The sequence below is a fragment of the Macrobrachium rosenbergii genome, chromosome 36 (genome assembly GCF_040412425.1).
Source record: "Macrobrachium rosenbergii isolate ZJJX-2024 chromosome 36, ASM4041242v1, whole genome shotgun sequence".
In the NCBI taxonomy this organism is placed as follows: Eukaryota; Metazoa; Arthropoda; class Malacostraca; order Decapoda; family Palaemonidae; genus Macrobrachium; species Macrobrachium rosenbergii.
This window is the reverse complement of record NC_089776.1, coordinates 5260026-5283706: the sequence shown is the minus strand read 5'-3', so window position 1 is coordinate 5283706 and position 23681 is coordinate 5260026. Positions and strand designations below refer to the sequence as shown.

The window sequence follows — 23681 nt, the reverse complement described above, 5'->3', positions numbered from 1 at the left end:
ATATATATATATATATATATATATATATATATATATATATATATATATATATATATATATATTTATATATATATATATATATATATATATATATATATATATATATATATATATATATATATATATATATATATATATATATATATATACATACACAGTAAAACCCCGTATTCATGGACTCATGCATTCGCTGGTTTCTCTGTGGAACATATCTACCCATTATTCAAGAAAATGTGCCCATTTATGTATTTTTACTGAGAAATATTCACTAATTACTGTATTTTCATATAATTTTCATGAATAAACACACACACACACACACACATATATATATATATATATATATATATATATATATATATATATATATATATATATATATATATATATATATATATATATATATATATATATATATATATATATATATATATATATATATATATATATATATATATACATACATAACATAACATAACATAATATATATATATATATATATATATATATATATATATATATATATATATATATATATATATACTGTATATACAGTAAAACCCCATTAGCAGGACTCATGGCTGGTTTCTCTGTGGAACATATCTACCCATTATTCAAGAAAATGTGCCCATTTATGTATTTTTCACTGAGAAATATTCACTAATTACTGTATTTTCATATAATTTTTCATGAATAAATGCACCTTTTGATAAAATTATAAAATACTCAGATATAAGCATTTTTCAGGGTTTTTAAGTATTATGAGATTTTAGCTATTTATGGGGGTGCGGTGCACATCCCCTTGAATCTGGGGTTCACTGTATGTTATATATATATATATATTTCTGAGTCCAGCCCGTGTCAGCCGGTGAAATTCCATTGTTGCACGAATTTCTAGGTATAAAATGCTAGATATACCAGAGAAAAAGAGCTTTCAGGAATGCTGGGGTTACATTACCCCAGATCGAGCGTCTTCTCCAAGGAAGACGTCGGTATAACTAAGGGTGAGTGAAAGGATCACTACCACGGAGTCTCACCAAAAGATATCTCCCTGTTAAAACTCCCAGAAGAGAGCGGTGAGCCGTTACAGCCCCCACACACTGACGCCCGCCAGGCCGGGCGACACCAGCGCCACCTACCTCATTCCATTTTCTAGCACGTGACTTGCTACTACTCTCTTTTGTGCTTGTGCCTTTTATTGGATTATTCTTCCAATTCATCATGTCTTTGAGCAGCTTTACCATCTCCAAGTTAAGTACCATCTTATTGTGGTTTTTTCGATATTTTGGCTGTAATTGTCTCTGTTTTCACAATTATGAGAACTCTGTTATGGCCCACGGCGTCCCCTACCAGCCATGTCGACATCACGCAGGCGACCCCATCAGTCTCTTTCTGTTGGGGTTGTCTCCTTGTCGTTATATGTTATTATCTGCCCCCAGTTCTCCTCCTGGCGGGTTTCCTGGGTGGCCCCCTTTTGGTCTTAATAAATTCGATGAGACCTTTACGGTCCCTATTAGGTTCCCGTGGTGCCCATCAGGTTCCCCCAGGCTGAGTTCCTTGTTGGTATTACTTTATTTTAGTCTATATTAAGACTATGTTTTATTTTTTTTCTTGGCGTTGGTGCTCTGTTATGTATATATTCATTGGTTACCTCCTCGAGGTAGTGGCAGCCTCAGATCTAACCGCTTCCCCGAGGTAGGCTACGCACCTCGCACGAGCACATTATTGTTAAATTCTATGTTTTTGTGTGTGATGGTTTTTTATGGGTGTGGGTCTTCCCTTGCCTATTACATTAGGCTTGTATTGCTTCCTTTCCTCTCGCCCTTTAGGTTAGGCGTGGAGGATCCATCGGGTTGAGGGAGTTTTGTTGCTGTTTCCTCCGTGGTCGTTTTGGGGGTGGCAGAGTGAGCCCCTTCGTTCTCTTCCTTCTTTTCGAAGGAATAGAGTTCATTGGGTGTGTCTCCTCTAGGCTAGTCGCCTTTTTGCCCCCTCTTTTCGGTCCCGGTTGGCTCTCGGCACAAAATTTCTCTCCCTGTTTTCCTTCCTCCTCCCTTCCCGTACTCCTTCCGTTAGCCTAGGCTAGGCCTAGTTCGGTATTTTATTAGGCTTCGCCTAGTCAGGAGTTGGGCATTGAGTCTTGGTCGCATCCCCCCCCCCTAGAAGTAGACCACCCTACCAAGTTTTAATTATTCTTGGAGCGGTGTGTGTTTGCAGTTGAGCGGGTGAATCATTTTCCCTTGTCTCCTGTTTTCACTCTCGTAGCCTACCCCTCTTCCCTACCCCACCACCTCCCCCAAGTGGAAATCCTATACGCGGAGGTTTCGGAGGACGCCGTCGCGCGTTAGACTTGGACCTGGAACCCATGAACACTGAACAGGACCAGGTGGTAAGTAGCGAGGTAAGTGAGGTTGCGGGGGCGGGCCCCCTTTTTGACTCCCCATCTTCATCAATATCTTCTTTTGCAGGTTTTGTGAAGTCTTCCTCCTTGGGTGACAGAGCTCCATCAGCTATCCCCAAGTTGAAGTTGAAGACTTCATGGAAGGTGAAGGGCTTTAAGTCCTCGTCTTCCAGGAAAGCCTTGCCTTTCCCCCCGTCGAAGGCTAAGGTCTCAGCACCGGTAGCCTCCGGGAGCAAGTCTGGTTCCTCCGGCAAAGGCGCGAGTAAGAGGGCATCAAAACCAAGCCCTCCTCGCCAGCCTGCCTTTGATCCGGAGTCTTTTGCTAACCAGCTTTTCGAGAGGTTCTCGGCAGAGGTTGAGTCCAAATTCACTCAAATCTCTGAGAAACTGACCAGTCATGCCAATATACTGGCGGGGATAGCTCGCCCAGGCAGAGCCGAACCCCAGTATGTCATTCCAGACACGGCGGATCTCCCTCCCTTTGACGTCGGGAACCCTTGGCGTTTCGCCCTCCGGGCTATCCAACACGAGGGCACCTTAACGGTTGAAGGTCTTGGCACGAGGCGGTTGGAAGAGCTTGAGATCTTTCCCGCCGATCTCTTGCCCCTTACCCAGGCTTCGTTAGGCTGGACGGAGGAAGCCTGGACGCTCAGACAAGGTTCCTAGGGAGACAGTGATCTTCCCCTAGAGACCAGGCTCAGTCGGCTCTCCTGCGCGCACTCTGACGGAGTGGCAGGCCGATAATACTAAATTGACACCTTTCAAGGGCAATTTCACTATGTTCGCCCTGGGTGACAGGTTGCCGACTCCTGCTTAAACAAAGTCGCTCTGGCTACGGCCCGGCGTGCTTTGATGGCAACCCATTACCACAATTAAAGGAAACAGACTCCACATCCCTGGTATTCCCAGGGGCGATGAGTTTTTGGATTGACGCCCGTCCACCTTTACTGTTGGAAAGCTGGACGCTTTTTTGTGCTTCAACACAATTTAGCGAGCAGCTTCCTAAGCTACCGGAAGCCCTGCTGAAGGCAGAGTTTGAGGCCCGGACTAAGTTAGCCCGGTCTTTGAACTCCGTCTGCCTCACTGAAGCCACTGCCGTCTCCTGTGCAGACGGCCTTTCTTTTCAGGTCTTGGCTAAATCCCTATTGGAGGGATTTCAGTCCGACCTGTTTGATTTTATGATGGCCAGGCTTGAATGCAGGAAATTTATCTTCGCTGATGCCACCATCCGTCACGAGCCTAACAAGCTCGTGAAGAGCTCAATCTGGGGACCTAACCTCTTCCCTGAAGAAGAGGTTACTAATGTTCTTGGGAGGCTACAAGGGCCAACCAGAGTCTGCGCTCTCGCTGGGGCATCTCTGCCTACAAGCGAAAGACCACAGAATCTGGCGGCCCCCAGGCGAGAGGAGGCAAATGATTCAGGAGGCATAAGAGACCCCATCATCAGGCGGTAGTCCAAGCCGTCCCGGTCTCGGCAGTGGCACAGCCCTCCACCTCAAAGGCCCATCCCCAACAATATGTGCTGGTTCAACCAGCCCATTCCCTTGCCGCACCCTCGTATGTTGCTTCACCAGCATACAATCCAACCTATGAAGGCCGTGGATTCTTTCACGGCCTTAATAGGAGCGCAAGGGGGGGAAGAGGTAGGGCTCCTTACAGAGGAAAGTCCAACACCACTCCAAGAGGTAAGCCTGGACGTGGTAGAGGGAACAAACCCGCTCCCTCCCACTGAGAACAAACAGGTAGGTGGTCGCCTGTATTGGTTCAGGGGACCAATGGACCTTCAGCCCTTGGGCACACAGCATTGTGTCCAAGGGTCTAGGATGGAGCTGGATCAAAGACCCTCCTCCTCTGATCAGGTTTTACCAGCCACCCTCATCAGTCCTACAGGACTACATGGCAGAATTGCTCAACAAACAAGCAATAAAGAAAGTAAGGCACCTAAAGTTTCAAGGCAGGTTATTCACTGTTCCCAAAAAGACTCCGATCAGCAAAGAGTGATCCTGGATCTGTCGCGTCTAAATCTCTACATAAAATGCGACAAATTTCGCATGCTTACGGTAGCTCAGGCACGGACTCTACTTCGCGTGGAGCCGTCACCACCTCTATCGATCTTTCAGACGCTTACTATCACGTCCCGGTTGCGCCGGAACTTCTCTCAGTTCCTCGGTTTCAGACGGGAATCAAGCCTACTCCTTCAGGGTCATGCCTTTTGGTCTAAACATTGCGCCCAGGATATTTACCAAGCTGGCGGACACGGTAGTTCAGCAACTCCGGTCCCGAGGATATCCCTAGCAGCGTATCTAGACGATTGGATAATTTGGGCTCCAACAGTTCTAGAATGTTGGAAGGCTACGGCCACAGTCATCAACTTCCTGGAGTCGTTGGGTTTTCAGCTGAACAGAGAGAAGTCCCGCCTGACTCCGGAGTCCCGGTTTCAGTGGCTGGGTCTCCAGTGGGATCTGTCCTCTTACACGTTATCCTCCCGCCTCCCAAGAGGAAGGAGATAGCATCTCTTACCAGGAAATTTCTCAAAAACCAATCAGCATCCCGCCGGTCCCAAGAAAGAGGGTCCTTGGGTCTCTTCAATTTGCCTCAGTGACGGACCTGCTCTTAAAAGCAAAATTAAAAGACATAAACAGAGTGTGGCGGAGTCGAGCCAATGTCAAGCTCAGAGACAAGGTCTCCTCTATTCCTCGAATCTTAAAGACAAGACTGCGGCCTTGGTCCACAGTCAGTGGCCTGTCCAAGACAGTTCCACTTCAGTTTCCCCCTCCGGCACTAGTGGTTCACACAGACGCTTCTCTAAGCGGCTGGGGGGGATATTCGCCAAAACAAAAGTACAAGGGAACGTGGTCCACAATGTTTCAGCAGTTCCATATAAAACACCTTGGAAGCTATGGCGGTTTTCTAACCTTAAAGAAAATCCGCCCCCAGCCGGATTCATATCAGGCTGGTATTGGACAGCGCAGTGGTAGTTCATTGCATCAACAGGGGCGGCTCCAAATCAGGTCGAGTAAACCAGGTAATGATTGCTATTTTCTCCCTGGCGAACAAGCACAGCTGGCATCTGTCAGCCACCCACCTAGCGGGGGTGCGGAACGTGGTGGCAGATTCCCTGTCCAGAACTACTCCGTTGGAAACGGAGTGGTCCCTGGACGGGGAATCATTCAAATGGATTTGTCGCCAGGTTCCGGGTCTCCAAGTGGATCTGTTTGCAACGGAGAGCAACTTCAAGCTTCCCTGTTATGTGGCCCCAACCTGGACCCTCAGGCGCACGCCACGGACGCAATGACAGTAGAGTGGAACAATTGGGAGAAGATTTATCTGTTTCCCCAATAAACTTGCTGCTGAAAGTATTACACAAACTCAGGACATTCAAAGGTCAACCAGCCTGGTAGCCCCTATTGGCCGAAGAGCAACTGGTTCCCTCTTCTTCAGGAACTGGGGTTGCGGAGTCTTGATTCCCAAGCCCAAACTGACCCAGACAGTACAAACCAAGACTGTGTCAGCTTCCTCAAGAATTCAGAATGCCCTAGTTTTATGGACTTTATAAAGTTCGCAGCCCAAAAGGGAGCAAACATTGACCCGTTAACACTCTGTTTTAGAATCAGACAAAAGAGATTCTACTCTTAGACAATATGACTCAGCAGTCAAAAAATTGGCCTCCTTTCTGAAGGCATCTGAAGCCAAAATCATGACGACTAATTTAGCAGTTACCTTCTTTAGATCATTGTTTGAGAAAGGCCTTGCCCGGCCACTATTACCACAGTCAAGTCAGCCCTGAAGAAGGTATTCTTTATGGCTTTAAAATTGACCTTACAGATTCCTACTTTTCATCTATCCCCAGAGCATGTGCTCGTCTGAGACCCAGTATCACGCCCACAATCTGTTACGTGGTTCCTCAATGATGTTCTTAAGTTAGCATCTGAGATTGACAACTTTCAATGCTCTTATTTGGATCTGTTAAGGAAGACTTTATTTCTGATTAGCTTGGCTTCAGGTGCCAGAATCTCAGAGCTATCGGCTCTCACTAGAGGTGATGATTTTGTCAACTTCCTCCCGTCCGGAGAAGTCCTCCTTTCCCCTGACCCTAGATTTTTAGCTAAAATGAAGACCCACAAGACAGGTGGTCTCCTTGGAAGGTGGTGCCCCTTCCACAAGACCAGTCTTTATGTCCAGTTTATACACTTAAAGTCTTACCTTTTTAAGAACTCCACAGTGTAAGTCGGGTCCTCTTTTTATCAGGGAGAAAGGTGGTACTCTTTCGATAAATGCAATAAGGCAACAAATTTTGTATTTTATTAAACAAGCTAACCCAGATTCAGTTCCTAAGGTTCATGATATTCGAGCAGTTGCTACTTCTATTAATTACTTTCATAATATGGATTTCTCAGAACTATCCAAATATACGGGTTGGAAATCACCTCTAGTGTTTAAACGCCACTATTTAAAAACACTCAAAGCCCTGAAATTTTCTACAATAGCTGTGGGAAGTGTCATCTCCCCACCTTAATTAATCATCATCCTTATCCTTCCTTTCCCCCCCGCCTGCCTCATTTACTTCTCTGCTTGCCCTCCTGGTTGATCATGCCTCACTGCCTTGCTCCTCATATTGATATTATTATTGTCTCTGTTGAGTGGAAACTATAATTTGACATGTTATGATTTGTTTTTTCTTTGGGGTACTGGGCGGTTTTTATTTTGCTCCATGTACCCCAGATATATATATATGTTATATATATATATATATATATATATATATATATATATGTAATTCTTCCCATGTTGTATTGTCTCTAAGTGTGTGTAGCTATAAGGTTATATTTACTCTTTAGTTCTAAGTAATTTTTGAATTAACATTATACCTTTGTAGTCTTAAGTATTTTTGGGTTTTTTCCCTGCCACGCTGTGGGCTTGGTCACATATACCGTAATGTTAAGATTTTTTACTGTACTTTTCCAATTTAGTACTCAAGTATTTTTCATGTAAGAGATATCCTGATTAAAATTATTTTTTCATAATTTGTGTTTTTTCTTCAGATTACCTTGTTTCCTCGTAGTTAGCAGCCTTGGCATGATTCTCTATCACTATTTCACCGGCTGACACGGGCTGGACTCAGAAAAGGGATTCTGACAAAGGAAAAATCTATTTCTGAGGAAGGCCCCGTGTCACCCGGTGACCCTCCCCTGAGGCACCTTCTGCTCCACCACTACTTGCACATGCCAAGCCTGGGGGTGGTGCTAGCCTGGAATGAGGTAGGTGGCGCTGGTGTCGCCGGCCTGGCGGGCGTCAGTGTGTGGGGGCTGTAACGGCTCACCGCTCTCTTCTGGGGTTTTAACAGGGAGATATCTTTCGAGTGAGACTCCGTGGTAGTGATCCTTTCACTCACCCTTCGTTATACCGGCGTCTTCCTTGGAGAAGACGCTCGATCTGGGGGGTAGTAACCCCAGCATTCCTGAAAGCTCTTTTTCTCTGGTATATCTAGCATTTTATACCTAGAAATTCGTGCAACAATGGAATTTCACCGGGTGACATGGGACCTTCCTCAGAAATAGATTTTTCCTTTGTCAAAATCCCTTATATATATATATATATATATATATATATATATATATATAATATATATATATATATATATATATATATTATGTGACATATATATATATATATATATATTCATATATATATATATATATATATATATATATATATATATATATATATATATATATATATATATATATACAAATAAACACACACACACACATATATATATATATATATATATATATATATATATATATATATATATATATATATATATATATATATATATATATATATATATTATATATAATATGTGTGTGTGTGTGTATGGTCATACTGCAAACTTATGCAAGGTTAGGTTCCAGAACCCTAAAACAAGGTGAATTTTTGCTCTAAGTTTGGCATGGTCTCTAAAAATGCTAATAAATGGTTATTTCTAAAGTTTAGACACTAAATATGACCCTAATCATGCTCCCAAATTACTAAGTTAACTTTTAAATGAAATTAAAGTTACTGTAATTTCATTTAAAAGTTAGCTTAATACATTACCCTTAAAAAAAGAGAAATAAATGGTTGACATAAAAACTGAGAAATGGAAGAGAATTTCTCTCTTTCTCTCTCATCTTCCAACTGATCTATTTTTAGAATCATCTCAACCTCTTTTTAATAACTTCTTTATTCTGTGTCTCTTTCTCTTTGTTCTGAAATACTTTTTCATGAACAGTGTTTTATATTTTGACTAATACAACTCTTAGTTATTATGTCTCTATGTTTTAGAACATATTTGCAACACTAAACATTTACACTTAGATCAATTTAGACGATACAGGTCAAATTAGATCAATTTAAACTATCTACTGTACAGGTAAAGACGTACAGAGAATTGATAAGTTGTAAAAATGTGTGAGTGCTAACTATGAGAGAGAGAGAGAGAGATAAGGGTTGTCCTTACTTAAGAGACTGAAATTATTCATCAATTATTACAGAGACTGAGAGAATAACACACAAGAGAGAGAGAGAGAGAGAGAGAGAGAGAGAGAGAGAGAGAGAGAGAGAGAGAGAGAGAGAGAGATTGCCCTTACTTGAAATATCAAGTTATATTATCTATGAATTATTACACAGAGAGAGAGAGAGAGAGAGAGAGAGAGAGAGAGAGAGAGAGAGAGAGTTATTCTTACATTAGATATCAAAAGATGGAAATTCAGTATTAAACTAACTTTTAAATGAAATTAAAGTTACTGTATTTTCATTTAAAAGTTAGCTTAATACATTACCCTTAAAAAAGGAAATAAATGGTGTGACACTCTCCCCCATTCTGCCGATCTATTTTTAAAAGTCTTCTCAACCTCGTTTTTAAAAACTTCTTTATTTTGTCACTTTCTCTTTGTTTTGAAATGCTCTATGTCTCTATGTTTTAGAACAGCACATTTACATTTTGTAAATAGTACAGGTAAATTTAGATCAATTCAAAATTATATACTGTACAGTTGAAGACATACAGAGAAACTGTGCTGTAATAATGAGGTTGGCTGACTTCAACGAGAGAGAGAGAGAGAGAGAGAGAGAGAGAGAGAGAGAGAGAGAGAGAGAGAGAGAGAGAGAGAGATAACAGTTGTCCTTACTTAAGAGAGTAATTTTTTTTGAATTATTATTATGAGACAGAGAGAGAGAGAGAGAGAGAGAGAGAGAGAGAGAGAGAGAGAGAGAGAGAGAGAGAGAATTACAAGAAAAATTTGACCACTGATTAGCAACACTCCCCTTCTTGTCATGTTAAATGACATGTCTGACAGCTTTTGCCTTCACCTCCTTCTTACAAAAGATGAGGGAAGAATTTGTTTCTCAAAATAATGCGAATTTTTTGTAATTACAGTTTTATTATTATTATTTATTATTATTATTATTATTATTTAATTTTATTAATTATTATTTGAAAATTATTATTATTATTATTTAATTTTATTAATCTTATTATTTGAAAATTAGTAGAAATCATTACTTTTAATAAAAATGTTTATTTATTTCATGAAAACTATAAATTACTTTAAAAATTAAACAAACACTTTTGCAGGGTTTCCCAGTGTTACAAATGTTGTATGTCATGAAAAAATTCATAGGTTCAATAAAAATTGTGTGTCTGTGAATTGTAACTTGAAAGAGTATTAGAGAGAAATCATTATATTTTAATATATATTTAATGTTATATTTAATTTACATATATAAAATATTGATAAACCTATATATTATATATATATAAAAATTAAACAAATATACTTTTTGCAGGGTTTATATAATCAAGAAATTATTTTTAATATCACTATTTCATTAAAATTAAATGTATATTTTCATATAATTGTTAAATTTTTGTTGATAAAAACTGGTTAGTGTGTCACTGTAGTCCTGATTCCCGTCATTAGTTAGGTTCCAATGAAAATTATCAACTAAAATTCCCTTGTCATATATGAAAAATATATGACTTCCGAGGTAGAGTGAATTGATATTAAAGGACAACTTGAAGAGTTTTGATGTGATAAATAGTCAATATATATATATATATATATATATATATATATATATATATATATATTATTTTATATATATATATATATATATATATATATATATATATATATATATATATATATAATATATATATATATATATGATGTATAATCTCTCTCTCTCTATACATACAGTATATACAGCACATATATGTAAATATATATATCTATATATAATAATATATATATATATATATATATATATATATATATATATATATATATATATATATACACACATATATATATGGATTATGCAGTGCTTGGTTTTAAAGTTTGCGTTTGTATTTTTATCATAGCCTTGAGGATGCGACTATGAGTTGTGAAGCGTTGGCAAAATAAATGTACATGATGAGATGTACCTAGAGTTGCAGCTCTGGTCTTCTAAGTTATTATATATATATATATATATATATATATATATATATATATATATATATATATATATATATATATATATATATATATATATATATATATATATATATATATATATATATATACATAATGTATATATTGTATACATTTTTGCAGATATCAGCTGTTGTCTCGTTGTAGGGGTCAGAGCCCTTTGCTCTCAAAGTAGAATTGTTTAGATAAGGGTAATCACCCAGGCCCCAAAAATAAAAGTGTGGAAGGGTACTTTAAGGCATGTCATTCTCATTTGGTCCAGGTAGGAAATTAAGTTATTCACTTGGGAGTGCTTACTGCCAAGGAAACCAAGCGTCCCAGATTTTAACCCCTTTATTCATCTACCTCCTGCTGTGTGAGTCTTGTACTAGTTCTCAAATGTTCTCCACAGATACCAGCTGATGCCCATGTGTTGAAGATGATGTCTGCCCTCAGGCCAATCTGCTCGCTCTCAGTTAATACTCAGTCACAGTCCTCTCTGCTAGTTGTTCATCAGCCGTCACCCACAGTGGGGGATCCCCTGCTTGCCACAGTACTCTTTCTGTGAACTGGAAACCATTGGCCACAAGAGGCTACACTGGGGTTAAAGGATGACAACTCAGATTATCCAGCCACTGCTGCAAAGTGCACATTGGAAAGGCATCCCGTGACACGTGTTATATCATTCACCCTTGTCCTAGACATCCACCTTGCCTGGAGAATTCTGCCTTACTGCGGCAGTTTTAAAAACATTGCTATGTTGAAAGTGATGTGTGCATGTGGTGGAATTCTCACAGAACCAACCTTTATATTTCCCAAGCCATTGGCTCTTTTGTGCTGTTAAATTTTATAACTGATTTTCTTTACTGGAAGTTGAATCAGTATTTTATTTACTGAACTACCTAACCTGTGTGCAATAAAGTAGAATCTTGTATTGATTAGAACTTTCAATTGGTGACCTACCATTAATCTTATATGTAATTCTGTCTGTTCATGTGTTTTATTGTGTTTACAGCTGTCCACGGTGAGTGATGTTCAAGGCTTACCCTAATTCATACTGCATTAAAGTAACCAACCCATGTCCAACTGTAAAAGTGGCAACCTTGCCAGGATTTCTGCAGTAAATTAGCAAAATGAGCCCCTGCCAGCTAGTCTGCAGAACTTATGCGAGCCTACAATACATCTTTTGATTTTGCAAATCTCCACATGGCAAGACTGGAAAAGGAACGAGAGGTAAGGTGTTGTCAAATCTCAGTGTTTGTTTTATGAAGTGCAATAGGTAGTGAATTGTACAGTAATGCATACTTAAATCTTGCGAATTCAGCCTTAGAGAAACAGCAAGAGCAAATGCAAGCAGCACTGAAATTTCTTAAGCTGGCAAGCATATAAAACAGGAACCGCAAACTTTCAGTGTTGGATGGAACATCACTCCATGTCACTGGGGTAGTAGGTTGCCAGTTAGTAATTTAGTAAGGGCTTTGTCCTCCATGTGGCAATATTGCATGTTAGCTCAAGTTAGGAATTCAGCTTAGTGCAGGTATATCGAGAGAAGGAGGGCGTAACTTTCTCTCAGATAGGGCATTGGCCATTTTGTCAATCCACAGGGCATAGGTATACCACAGTTGGCAACTCTAGTCCCTCTAAAAATAACCCGGGCCAGCCACTGTCTCTCGCTCAGATACGATCATTTGTTTGGCCATGCGCCAGATAATTACGCTCTGAAAGAAGTTTCGCTGAATTCCAAAACCCTTAGTTCCTAGAATAGTCGTCTCACTCGTGTATCACTTACCTAAAGAATTTTTTGCATTTTTCACATAAAAGAGATCAGCAATTAAATTTGTGTCTCGTAAATAAGAAAGATTTTCTCATTTTATCGTATGTATGCGTATACTCTTTGTATATGTGACCAGTAGCCATTAGAGTTTGTCTTGACATGCTGCAATTACAGTAGAACTTACAATACGGCCGACAGAAATTACAATAATTCTTTGAAGAGGAAACTTGAAGAAATTACTCAGCCTCATCTGAGGTGAAGTAAATCGGCATCATCTATCTTTGTGTCAGGCTCACCTTCCATTCCACCACTACTAACAGATGATGGTAGTTTGGTTACTGGCCCTAGAGAAAAGGCTGCATGGCTTCATCGATCTTCTGAAGCTAAGCAATCGGCTGAGGATGTCCCTCTCCCTGATATTTGTCATCCTGAACTTCTTAAAAAATTTGCATTTCGTTCTAGGGGTGTTCAGAAAATTCTGGATAATCTTGATAGTTTGGGTGAAGATCCTGATGGTTTCTTCCCTTTGTTTTTTTAAGAAAGTTTCTAGTGTGTTGTCTCCCAAGTTTAGTAGATTCTATACATTTTTATGTTGATGTAGTACCATTACGGATGAGTGCAAGCTTAGTAATACAGTGCCTGTTCCAAAGAGCGCCATATCTGCACACTGCAGTAACTACAGGCCAATTTCTATTCTCCCTGTCTCTCCAAAGTTGCCAGAAAACTTATTTTTAAGCTACTACAGTATATAAACATGTTGAATCTAAAGGACTGTTAGCTGATAATCAATATGCAAATAAAAAGTAGTTAGGTATCTGTGAAGCTCTTTTAGATTTGACATGCCATTTGCAAGAGAACATTGATAAGGGTTCTCAGTGCAGAGTAATTCAAATAGATTCTAGTGCTGCTTTCAATTCAGTAAATCATAAGGCACCTATTTATAAATTTCAGTCTTGGAGTGGGATATGCTTTAGGATTACTTCAAGATTTCCTTACAGGTAGGCAACAGCAAATTGCTGTTGATGGGATCTTTAGTGAACCAAGACCTACTGTGTCCAGAGTTCCACAGGGTAGTGTTCTTGGTCCACTATTATTTTTGGTGTATACAAGTGATATGGTTGTTGGCCTGGAAAACAAGATTGTTCAGTATACTGATGATGAAACAATTGTGGATGCAGTAAAGTCTCCACTTATGAGAAATGAAGTTGTCCTCAGCTTCAACTGGGACATGGACCATATCAGTGAATGGAGTAGTCAGTGGGGTATGAGGCTGAACTCCAACAAAAAGAAAGCACTATTGATTAGCAGATCTCATGGAGATTTTCCACCCCATCCTTCCCTTCAGGTGGATGGGACTTTGCTCAATGAGTCTGAAGCTTTAACTATTCTAGGTGTAACTTTTGACTCGCATCTTACTTTTGAGAAACATCTAATGAAAGTTTCAGCAAATGTCGCACGTAAATTAGGTAGTGTTAGTTCGCAAGGCCTCATATATTCATAACAGTCAAAAAATCAGTGCAACCTGTTTTAGGTCATTTGTGCTCCCTTTACTAAAATACTGTTCCCCAGTGTGGATGTCTGCTTCTGCCAGAGATTTACCTCTACAGTATTTAGATAGAGTGGTCTGTTATGGTAGGTTTCTGTTTCCTAATGACTTAGACCATCAATGGATGGTCTCGTTTGTCACTTTTTTGTAAGTTGCATTTCAACAAAGATCTTTCACATTCACAATTGTTCCCTGATCCCCTTTTCCGGTAGAGCAACTAGATTAGCTGAACAGCACCAATATGCAGTAAATGTGCCTCGCTGTTGAACTTCTCAGTTCCAGAGGTCCTTTACTCTTCACACCATTGGACTGCGGAACAGTCTCCCTGAGGATGCCATGCAATTGGAATTTCAGAAGTTCAAGCAAAGATGCAATGCATTGCTACCTTAATGCTATTCTCCTTGCATTTTAATACAATTTTATCTATTATCAATTTATTTTTTCTTTTTAATAAGAGACCTCTTCTTTTTGTATTTCCCTTTATCTTCTCTTACTTCCTAATGAGCACCATTATTCTTTGGGAGCTTGAATTTCTAATCAATGGCCCCAGTGGGCTTGTTCCATATGAAAAGGGTTCATCTTCTAAATAATAATTAATAATAATAATAATAATAATAATAATAATAATAATAATAATAATAATAATAATAATAATAATTAAGTGGAGAGAGAGAGAGGGGGGTCTCTTAAGTAAGAGAGTCAGGGTACTAGACTGGGTGCACGCTAGTTTGGACAAGCATGCAGTTGAGGTATATGACTGAGCTCCAGTCTTTTCGTATTCTATTCAAGGATATAAGTCCCCCTCCCTTCTTAGCAAGGGGAGAGGAAGTTAGACAGTAAAACATTCTGTCGATTAGGTCTGCCTGTTCTAACATATGCCTGCTCTACTGTCTCCAACAGCATATAATGCAAGGGTCTTTCAGCCTAATTAAGCAATTACAACACAAGCCCATTACTTAATGTTCTGGAAGTCCAGCAACTGCAACACCCTATACATGCAGTAAGCTCGAGGTGTGGGGTTATCCCTCCTTTGCTCCCAATAGACCAGGAAGATGATACTGTATTCCAAGGCTGGGTAAACCTAACAGTCAGTTCAGAGTACCCAGATTACACCCACCAATGGACAAGTCTCCTACATAAAGAACGAAGGTTTCTATTTGTGTAGGGACAAATGTCAAATTTTCCTAGCATACAAACTTGAAGTTATTTACAAAACTGGCTCACCTTAGCCACACCCCTCTCAAATCCTGGCCCAGAAGGCAAAGTGGAGTGCAAACCAAGAGGTGTCTGGATGTGTGCTCCGTGGCTGTTTCTTTAATGGATGTGAACATTAATATGAATGAATTCAGTGGGAAAAACATTCACAGCACTTCAATGGGCCATAAATGACTTATGGCAATTATTTAGCTCAGCTCGGAAGAGACATCCATCAATATGCCTTGAGATTTCAGAGGGAAATGTACTGCCTCTCTGCCGCTCCAGGATGTCTTTTGATTTATTTGCTCGTAAATATATCCAGGGATTGCTGTTGGTTTCAGTTCTTATCTTTTATGACAGTGTGTCAGCTATAATTGTAATTTTGCAAAAAAAGTGCAAAGAAATATTAGAAAAACATGTACAGTATACCTAACAAAAAGTTACTGCATCTCTCATCTCAGTAAATCTCCTAAATATTTTACAGCAAATATACTCAGAATTTGTTACTGATTTTAGTTCTTATCTGTTATGATATATACTGTGTGAGCTGTAATTATAATTTTACAAAATAAAATAAAATAAATATTAGGAAAAAACACACATAACTTGGTAAAATTAACATTTTTACGAGCGTCTTGTAAACAGGCCCCACACAGGGTTGTAAATAGTCACTTTCAACTTCCTGTGGAAGTTGGGGAAAAATTTTTAGAATTTTTTTTCTTTCACCATGTGCATTTGCATATCTTTCTCTTTCTACTGATTTTTTTTTTCCTTAAATTGGCTGACCTTAAAGTCTGCCCAGTCTAGGGGTGCGCTTGATATATATTTAGCTCGTCCTTTAAGCCGTAAGAGACGGGCTAATTATATAAAATGCACACCCCCAGACCGGGCAAACTTCAAGGTTGGCCAATTTAAGAAAAAAAAAACATATTAATGGAAAGAGGAAGATATGCAAATGCACGTGGTGTAAGAAAATAAATTCTAACAAAATTTCCTTACCTTCCACAGGGAAGCTGAAAGTGACTATTTACAATGTGTGGGGCCTCTTTTACAAAACACACGTAAATTTTACCAAGTTATACATGTTTTTTTCTAATAATTTATTTTATTTTGTAGAATTATAATTACAACTCACACAATATCATAACAGATAAGAACTAAAATGAGTAACAAATTCTGAGCATATTTGTTGAAAAATATTTACATAAATTTACTGAGATTGGGAAATGCATTAACTTAATAAACATTAACATGTTTATTCTAATGTTTCTTTCCAAATTACAACTATAACTGACATCAAATCATAAAAGATATGAACTAAAACCAACAGTAATCTCTGGGTATATTTATGAGCAAATAAATAAAAAGACATCATGGCAGAGAGAAGCGCAAGATATTCCCCCTCCAAGTCAAGAATAATACTGAAGTTCCCAAGACGTCCACGATCGAGCTGAGCTGAATTCTTTAGTTGCCACAATTCATTTATGGGCCATTGAAGTATTGGAAACTCTTTCCCACTCGATACAGACAAATTGTATGGCGCGCAATATTAATCCTCCTCAGAGGGGATCCATCCACCACCCAAAACCTCTTTTAGATCCTCTATTGAGGGGATCCATCCATTAAGGGTTAACCCTTAGTGGACGGATTGAGCTTCAGTGTGAAGTAAAACAGGTTTGGGGAGATGGATGGATTGAGCTTGAGTGTGAAGCAGAATTACGCACCACCGTTATGGTAATAATGATTCGAAACAAAGGTGACAATACTTCTATATGCTATAAATTCACTAATGGCAACTTTTATATAGACGTGAGAGTTAGGCCAGTATCAGTAATACTTGTGACTTCAAGGGGGAAGGTGCTGCATCTCTCTCTCACGAGTCCTTTTGTAAATTTGCTTGTAAATATATGAAGGGGTTGCTGTTGTATTTTGTTTTTGTCTTTTATGACAGTATGTTGGTTGTAAATGTAATTTTACAAAGAAAATTGCAAGGAAATATTAGAAAAAGCATGTAAAAGTAAAAAAAGTTACTGGATCTTCCTTCTCGTAAATCTACGTGAATATTTTACAACAAATATGCAAAAAATTTGTTACTGCTTTTATTTCTTATCTGTTTTGATATTGCGTGAGCAGTAATAATAATTTTACAAAATCCAAAAAACTTATTTATTAGAAAAACATATATAAAATGGTAAAATTTACGACTGTCTTATAAATGAGGCCCCACAAGGGGTTGTAAATAGTCATTTTCAACTTCTCATGGAAGGCAGGGAAAATTTTTTAGATTTTATTATTTATACAGTGTGAATGTACCTGTCACTCTCTTTCCATTGATGTGATTTTTTTTTTTATTTTGCCAACCTCAAAGTTTCCCTGGTCTGGGGTGCTGCACACTGATATATTATGCCGTCCCTTAAGGGTTAAGGGTTAATGACTTCATGGATGGAATGATATCAGAAGTTAGAGAAATGAAACTAATTATCCTGTAGCAACCCAGTTTTTACTGAAAATTGACTAGCCAAGACCCCAGCAACATTAACTCTGAATTGTAATTGTTCAAGGCTAATTTCAACTAACTTTACACATTCAATAGATCTGAAAATCTAAAGAGATAATCCACACATGTACATCAGTACCAAAAGCAAAATGATAAATCAACATGACAAAAGATCAGAAACTTGATTTGGTAGAAAGTTTTCTATTTATCTAAATTCAAACAGTATCATGAGCTACAATGCTGAGAGATTTACTACGTGCCATATATGCCGGCGTATAAGGTGGTTTGGCGTATGAGATGACTGCCCCCCAAATTTTTCATGTAAAAATGTAGGTTTAGAGGTATTTTCACCACATAAGATGACCCCCAATTTATTAAACTAAATAACACTAGCAGCTGATATAAGTTAGTTGACACAAATAAAATCAATAATTATTGTAATTATCATACCAAAAAATTTATAAAATCAATATTTTCAAGATTTTAAAATGTTTGTTAAAGGTCACCATTACAAAAAAAAATACTTTTGTATTCCCTAACGAAAAATATAAACATCACGACAAATGCACAACGCCTATGACGTCACTATCAGCGGAGTACCACCCACTGGAAGTAGATCCGCATGAATGTATTCCTTTAAAATTGGAAAGAACCCTGATATTAAGGATAACTAGGGAACTATTGATATCACAAAACCCTTTAGTTTGATTTTAAAATACTACCAAGGAAATATTGGCTTTAGTAAACAAGGCTCATAAGTCAAGCACAACTGGGAACTAAGAACACAGCTGTTTCGTAAACAAGGAAGTTAGACTGCCTCAATTTGCCTTTTTGGTAACTTCAAATTATCTATCAATGTTAAAAGGACATTGTATAATAAGTATCAATAATAAAACTGCCTAATACTATTGCCTTATAATAATGTCACTAGTGATTCACTTGAATTACCTACGGTTTTTACCATTATTACAGTGTCAATACTTGTGACGGTAGTTAACTATTGGCATAACTATCAACACTTCAGGGGTTAGCTGATCATTAAAATTCTCAGCAGGATTTAAGGTATGCTTTTTATACTCGACATATAAGACGAACTGCTATTTGGGGGGGGGAGATTTTTTAAGGTTAAAAGGTTGCCTTATACGCCGGCATATACGGTAACTTTACAACACCAAAACAGAAGGAAAGGAAGATATATATAAATTATGAGCATACTCTTTTACAAGAACTTACCTTTAAATTCTCGCTGATTACCCATATCCAACTGCTGGGAAGATGCAATGTTTTTAATGAGCTCTTGGATTACAACTCGGTCATGAATACCGACATCACTGGGGTTTACTTCAATATGGTAGTTACTTGCAATGGTAACTATTTCTAACTTTTTTTTGGACAGAGTCTGTTGAAGTAAAAATGATTTGTTTGTTAACAGTACTGTATATAAAATATAAAAAATGTATTTTCTAAAATTAGCAAAAACTACTTTCAATGTGTATTATCAATATATAGTAGTTTAACAAGATAACTGAGTCACTGATACTCTCACTGGGCTTGCTAAAGTATTTGCTCTTAACTGGAAAGTTAAACTGAAGGAAGGAAGTGTTGTAAATTGACCAAGTAAGTGCATATACAAATGGGCAAGAGAGTCTAATGCATGTATACAATCAAAATCTAAGATAAAATAAAAAGGAAGGAAAAGTGGGATATAACTAATATGAGTGATAGACTGCCTCTTGAAAAATGGAAGAGCTTAAAAAACCAGGGAAGAATTCAAACCTTGTAAATATCAGGAAAAGAAAGCCAACAAGCCTTAGCAAACAAATTACCATAAACTGAATGTAACATGGTAAGCCAAGCCAGTTCCCAAAAATCAGCAAAGACCAATAAAGAAGTCTGAGCGTAAAGATTCTGTGCAAACATGAACTACAGTCTTTAAACATGTTTTTGTCATGCTTAAGCACTAAGAACGTAAGTAACTAAGAACTGATATCTTCGAGAAATGAAGATTGCTGAGCAGAAAACAAGCATAGACAAGCCCTTTGAGGCGGAGTCTTAACACAATCAGCTGAAAGACTGTAAAGGCTAACCTATCTTTTATGTCTGGAGACTGAAAGGGACCTGGCAAGGTCAAGATAATGGGGGGAAATCTGTGATCTGCTGGGTGGTCAGTGTTGCCGACTTAGTGGGTCAGTGTTGCCCACTTACTGGTCAAATACCTCTACGAAGGACATACTGAAAAATATCTCTCTCTTTCTCAGTTAAAGATAGAATTTATATATATATCTCTCTCTCAGTTAAAGATAGAATTTTTATGGTATGTTTATTTGTTTGTATGATAAATGATTTACCTAATAATAAGTGTCAATTTTCCAATAATAATAATAATAATAATAATAATAATAATAATAATAATAATAATAATACTACACTATCATTACAACATTCATGCATTTCTATAGTAAGTTATGAAAAATTTTAAACAAAAAAATTTCAACTCAGATCTTTTCATGAGTCTTGGAGCTCAGGGGGGAGGGTGAACCTGTCAAATACTTCAAATTACTCACCAAGGGTAGATAAATGTTGCCACAATGTGTTCAAATCAATTTCTCTTTTTTCTTCTCTCCTTTCTCTCTCTCTCTCACCAAAGGGTAGAATGTGAGAAAATAGATAGCTAGATAAATACAGGTAGTGCCCAGGTTATGTCAAGTTAGGGTTAAGTCATTCTGGACTTGCAGAGCTTGGCCTCATGGTGCTATTAACTCCAATTTTTCAGCACTGTTACCCAATTTATGGTGCTGTTACCCAGGCTTATGGCACTGTAAGTGCTTTTATTCCCATTATAATTGTGATGCCTCAGGTTACAGTGATTTTCGGCTTAGGGCGTGCCGCCGGGGACTGAACCCCTGCTGTAAACCGGGGACTGCCTGTAGATACTTAGTTCAGCCCTTCTCTCTCTCTCTCTCTCTCTCTCTCAGGAAAAGACACTGCTAATTTGAGTCTCTCTAACCAACTGGTATTAACACATATGCACACTGCTTGTGTGTGTATGTTCATAATGTTTTAAAAAATGACATTTTTATAATAAAATTAAGTTTTACATATACTTGCCAAGTAATTACTTAGCTGACAATTATGCTTGCTTGGCATCCTAACTTCAAACTTCGTGGCAGTGTGCCAGTTGCAAAGGCGGGGGATGACAGGCCCCGTCCACTGCAACGGGAGTAAGGGAGCGACAGAAGCCAGCAGCGTCATTCTATTGCCATAAAGTCCATGAATAAAAGAAACAGAGGGGAGGAGGGAGGGCTCTGATTCAGTACTTACTTGGTAAGTACAGTCATACTCCGAACTTACGCGAGGTTAGGTTCCAGAACCTCTCGCGCAGGGTGAATTTTCGCGTAAGTTTGGCATGGTCTCTAAAAATGCTAATAAATGGTTATTTCTAAAGTTTAAACACTAAATATGACCCTAATCATGCTCCCAAATTATTAAGTTAACTTTTAAATAAAATTAAAGTTACTGTAATTTCATTTAAAAGTTAGCTTAATACATTACCCTTAAAAAAGAGAAATAAATGGTTGACATAAAAACTGAGATTTGAAGAGAATTTCTCTCTCTCTCTCCTCTCTCTCTCTCTCTCTCTCTCTCTCTCTCTCTCTCTCTCTCTCCTTCCAACCGATCTATTTTTAGAATCGTCTCAACCCCTTTTTAACAACTTCTTTATTCTGCATCTCTTTCTCTGTTCTGAAATGCTTTATCATGAACAAACAGTGTTTTATATTTTGACAAATACAACTCTTAGTTATTATGTCTCTATGTTTTAGAACATATTTGCAACACCAGCGCATTTACACTTCGTAAACGATACAGGTCAAATTAGATCCATTTAAACTATCTACTGTACAGGTAAAGACGTACAGGGAATTGATAAGTTGTAAAAATGTGTGAGCGCTAACTATGAACGAGAGAGAGAGATAAGGGTTGTCCTTACTTAAGAGAGTGAAATTATTCATCAATTATTACGGAGACTGAGAGAATAACACACAAGAGAGAGAGAGAGAGAGAGAGAGAGAGAGAGAGAGAGAGAGATTGTCCTTACTTGAAATATCAAGTTATATTATCTATGAATTATTACAGAGAGAGAGAGAGAGAGAGAGAGAGAGAGAGAGAGAGAGAGAGAGAGAGAGAGAGAGAGAGAGAGAGAGAGAGAGAGAGTTATTCTTACGTTAGATATCAAAAGATGGAAATTCAGTATTAAACTAACTTTTAAATGAAATTAAAGTTACTGTATTTTCATTTAAAAGTTAGCTTAATACATTACCCTTAAAAAAGGAAATAAATGGTGTGACACTCTCCCCCATTCTGCCGATCTATTTTTAAAAGTCTTCTCAACCTCGTTTTTAAAAACTTCTTTATTTTGGCACTTTCTCTTTGTTTTGAAATGCTCTATGTCTCTATGTTTTAGAACGGCGCATTTACAGTTTGTAAAAGTACAGGTAAAATTAGATCAATTCAAAATTATCTACTGTACAGTTAAAGACATACAGAGAAGCAGTGCTGTAATATGTAGGTTGGCTGACTTCGAACAAGAGAGAGAGAGAGAGAGAGAGAGAGAGATAACAGTTTTCCTTACTTAAGAGAGTGAAATTTTTTATGAATTATTACGGACACACACACACACACACACAGAATTACAAGAAAAATTTGACCACTGATTAGCAACACTCCCCTTCTTGTCATGTTAAATGACATGTCTGACAGCTTTTGCCTTCACCTCCTTCTTACAAAAGATGAGGGAAGAATTTGTTTGCTCAAAATAATACGAATTTTGTAATTACAGTTTTATTATTATTATCATTATTATTATTATTATTATTTAATTTTATTAATCTTATTATTTGAAAATTAGTACTTACTATTAGGTAAAAAGGTTATCTATCATACAAATAAACATACCTGTATACATGGGCCATAAAAATTCATCTCACTAAAGGAGAGAGAGAGAGAGAGAGAGAGAGAGAGAGAGAGAGAGAGAGAGAGAGAGAGAGAGAGAGAGAGAGAGATTATTACTTTTAATAATATTTAATGTTATTTAATTTACACATAAAAGCTTGAAAATTTATAAATTACATAAAAAAACTAAACAAACACTTTTGCAGGGTTTCTCAGTGTTTGCAAATGTTCGTGTGTCTGTGAAAAACTCGTGTATGACCATTAGTTAGGTTCCAATGAAAAATTCCTGTCTGTGGATTCGTGCAACTCGAATCGCACAAGTTCGAGGTATTACTGTATATATAAAACTATATAAGTAACTTACCAAGTAATTACTTAGCTGAATCCCACATTGCAAGGGGGGTGGGATGAATGGACTATTCTAATTCAACACATTAGGCGTGGTAAAAAAACTTGAACTAGAAATAAAAAGGTGGCCAGCACTGAAGCAGTGCTTGTTGCTTCCTTACCTGGTAAGAGAGCTACAGCAGATGAATGCTGACTGATTTGTGCTCATCTTAACCCTCTGGTGATCCGATGACGCAAAACTGTGTCAATAAATTTTTTGCACTAAGTGCTCTGATGACCCAATTTCCGCGTCATCCGTAAGTTATTTTCAGGGGAAATTCACCAAAAGAAAAGTAACCCGAAGAACATGAGGACTGCACCATTGCGTGGGCAGATCTTGGGCCTACAAAAAAAAAACATAAACAGTCCTCCCCCCAACTCAAGCAGTTCACCTTCTGTTTTGACAGTTCAGCACGTCTTTTTAGCGCTCTCAT

The 23681-nt window shown here is 37.9% G+C and overlaps 1 protein-coding gene across 2 annotated transcripts in view; it reads right to left on the bottom strand.

The window, feature by feature from the left end:
• RfC38 (replication factor C subunit RfC38) overlaps window positions 1-23681 on the bottom strand; it is a 230369-nt gene that overhangs the window by 141092 nt on the left and 65596 nt on the right. For both annotated transcript variants that reach the window (XM_067134414.1, XM_067134415.1), the window contains exon 3: window positions 19144-19309. In XM_067134414.1, coding sequence (XP_066990515.1) covers window positions 19144-19309 — 166 coding nt within the window. The remainder of the gene's footprint in view (window positions 1-19143; window positions 19310-23681) is intronic.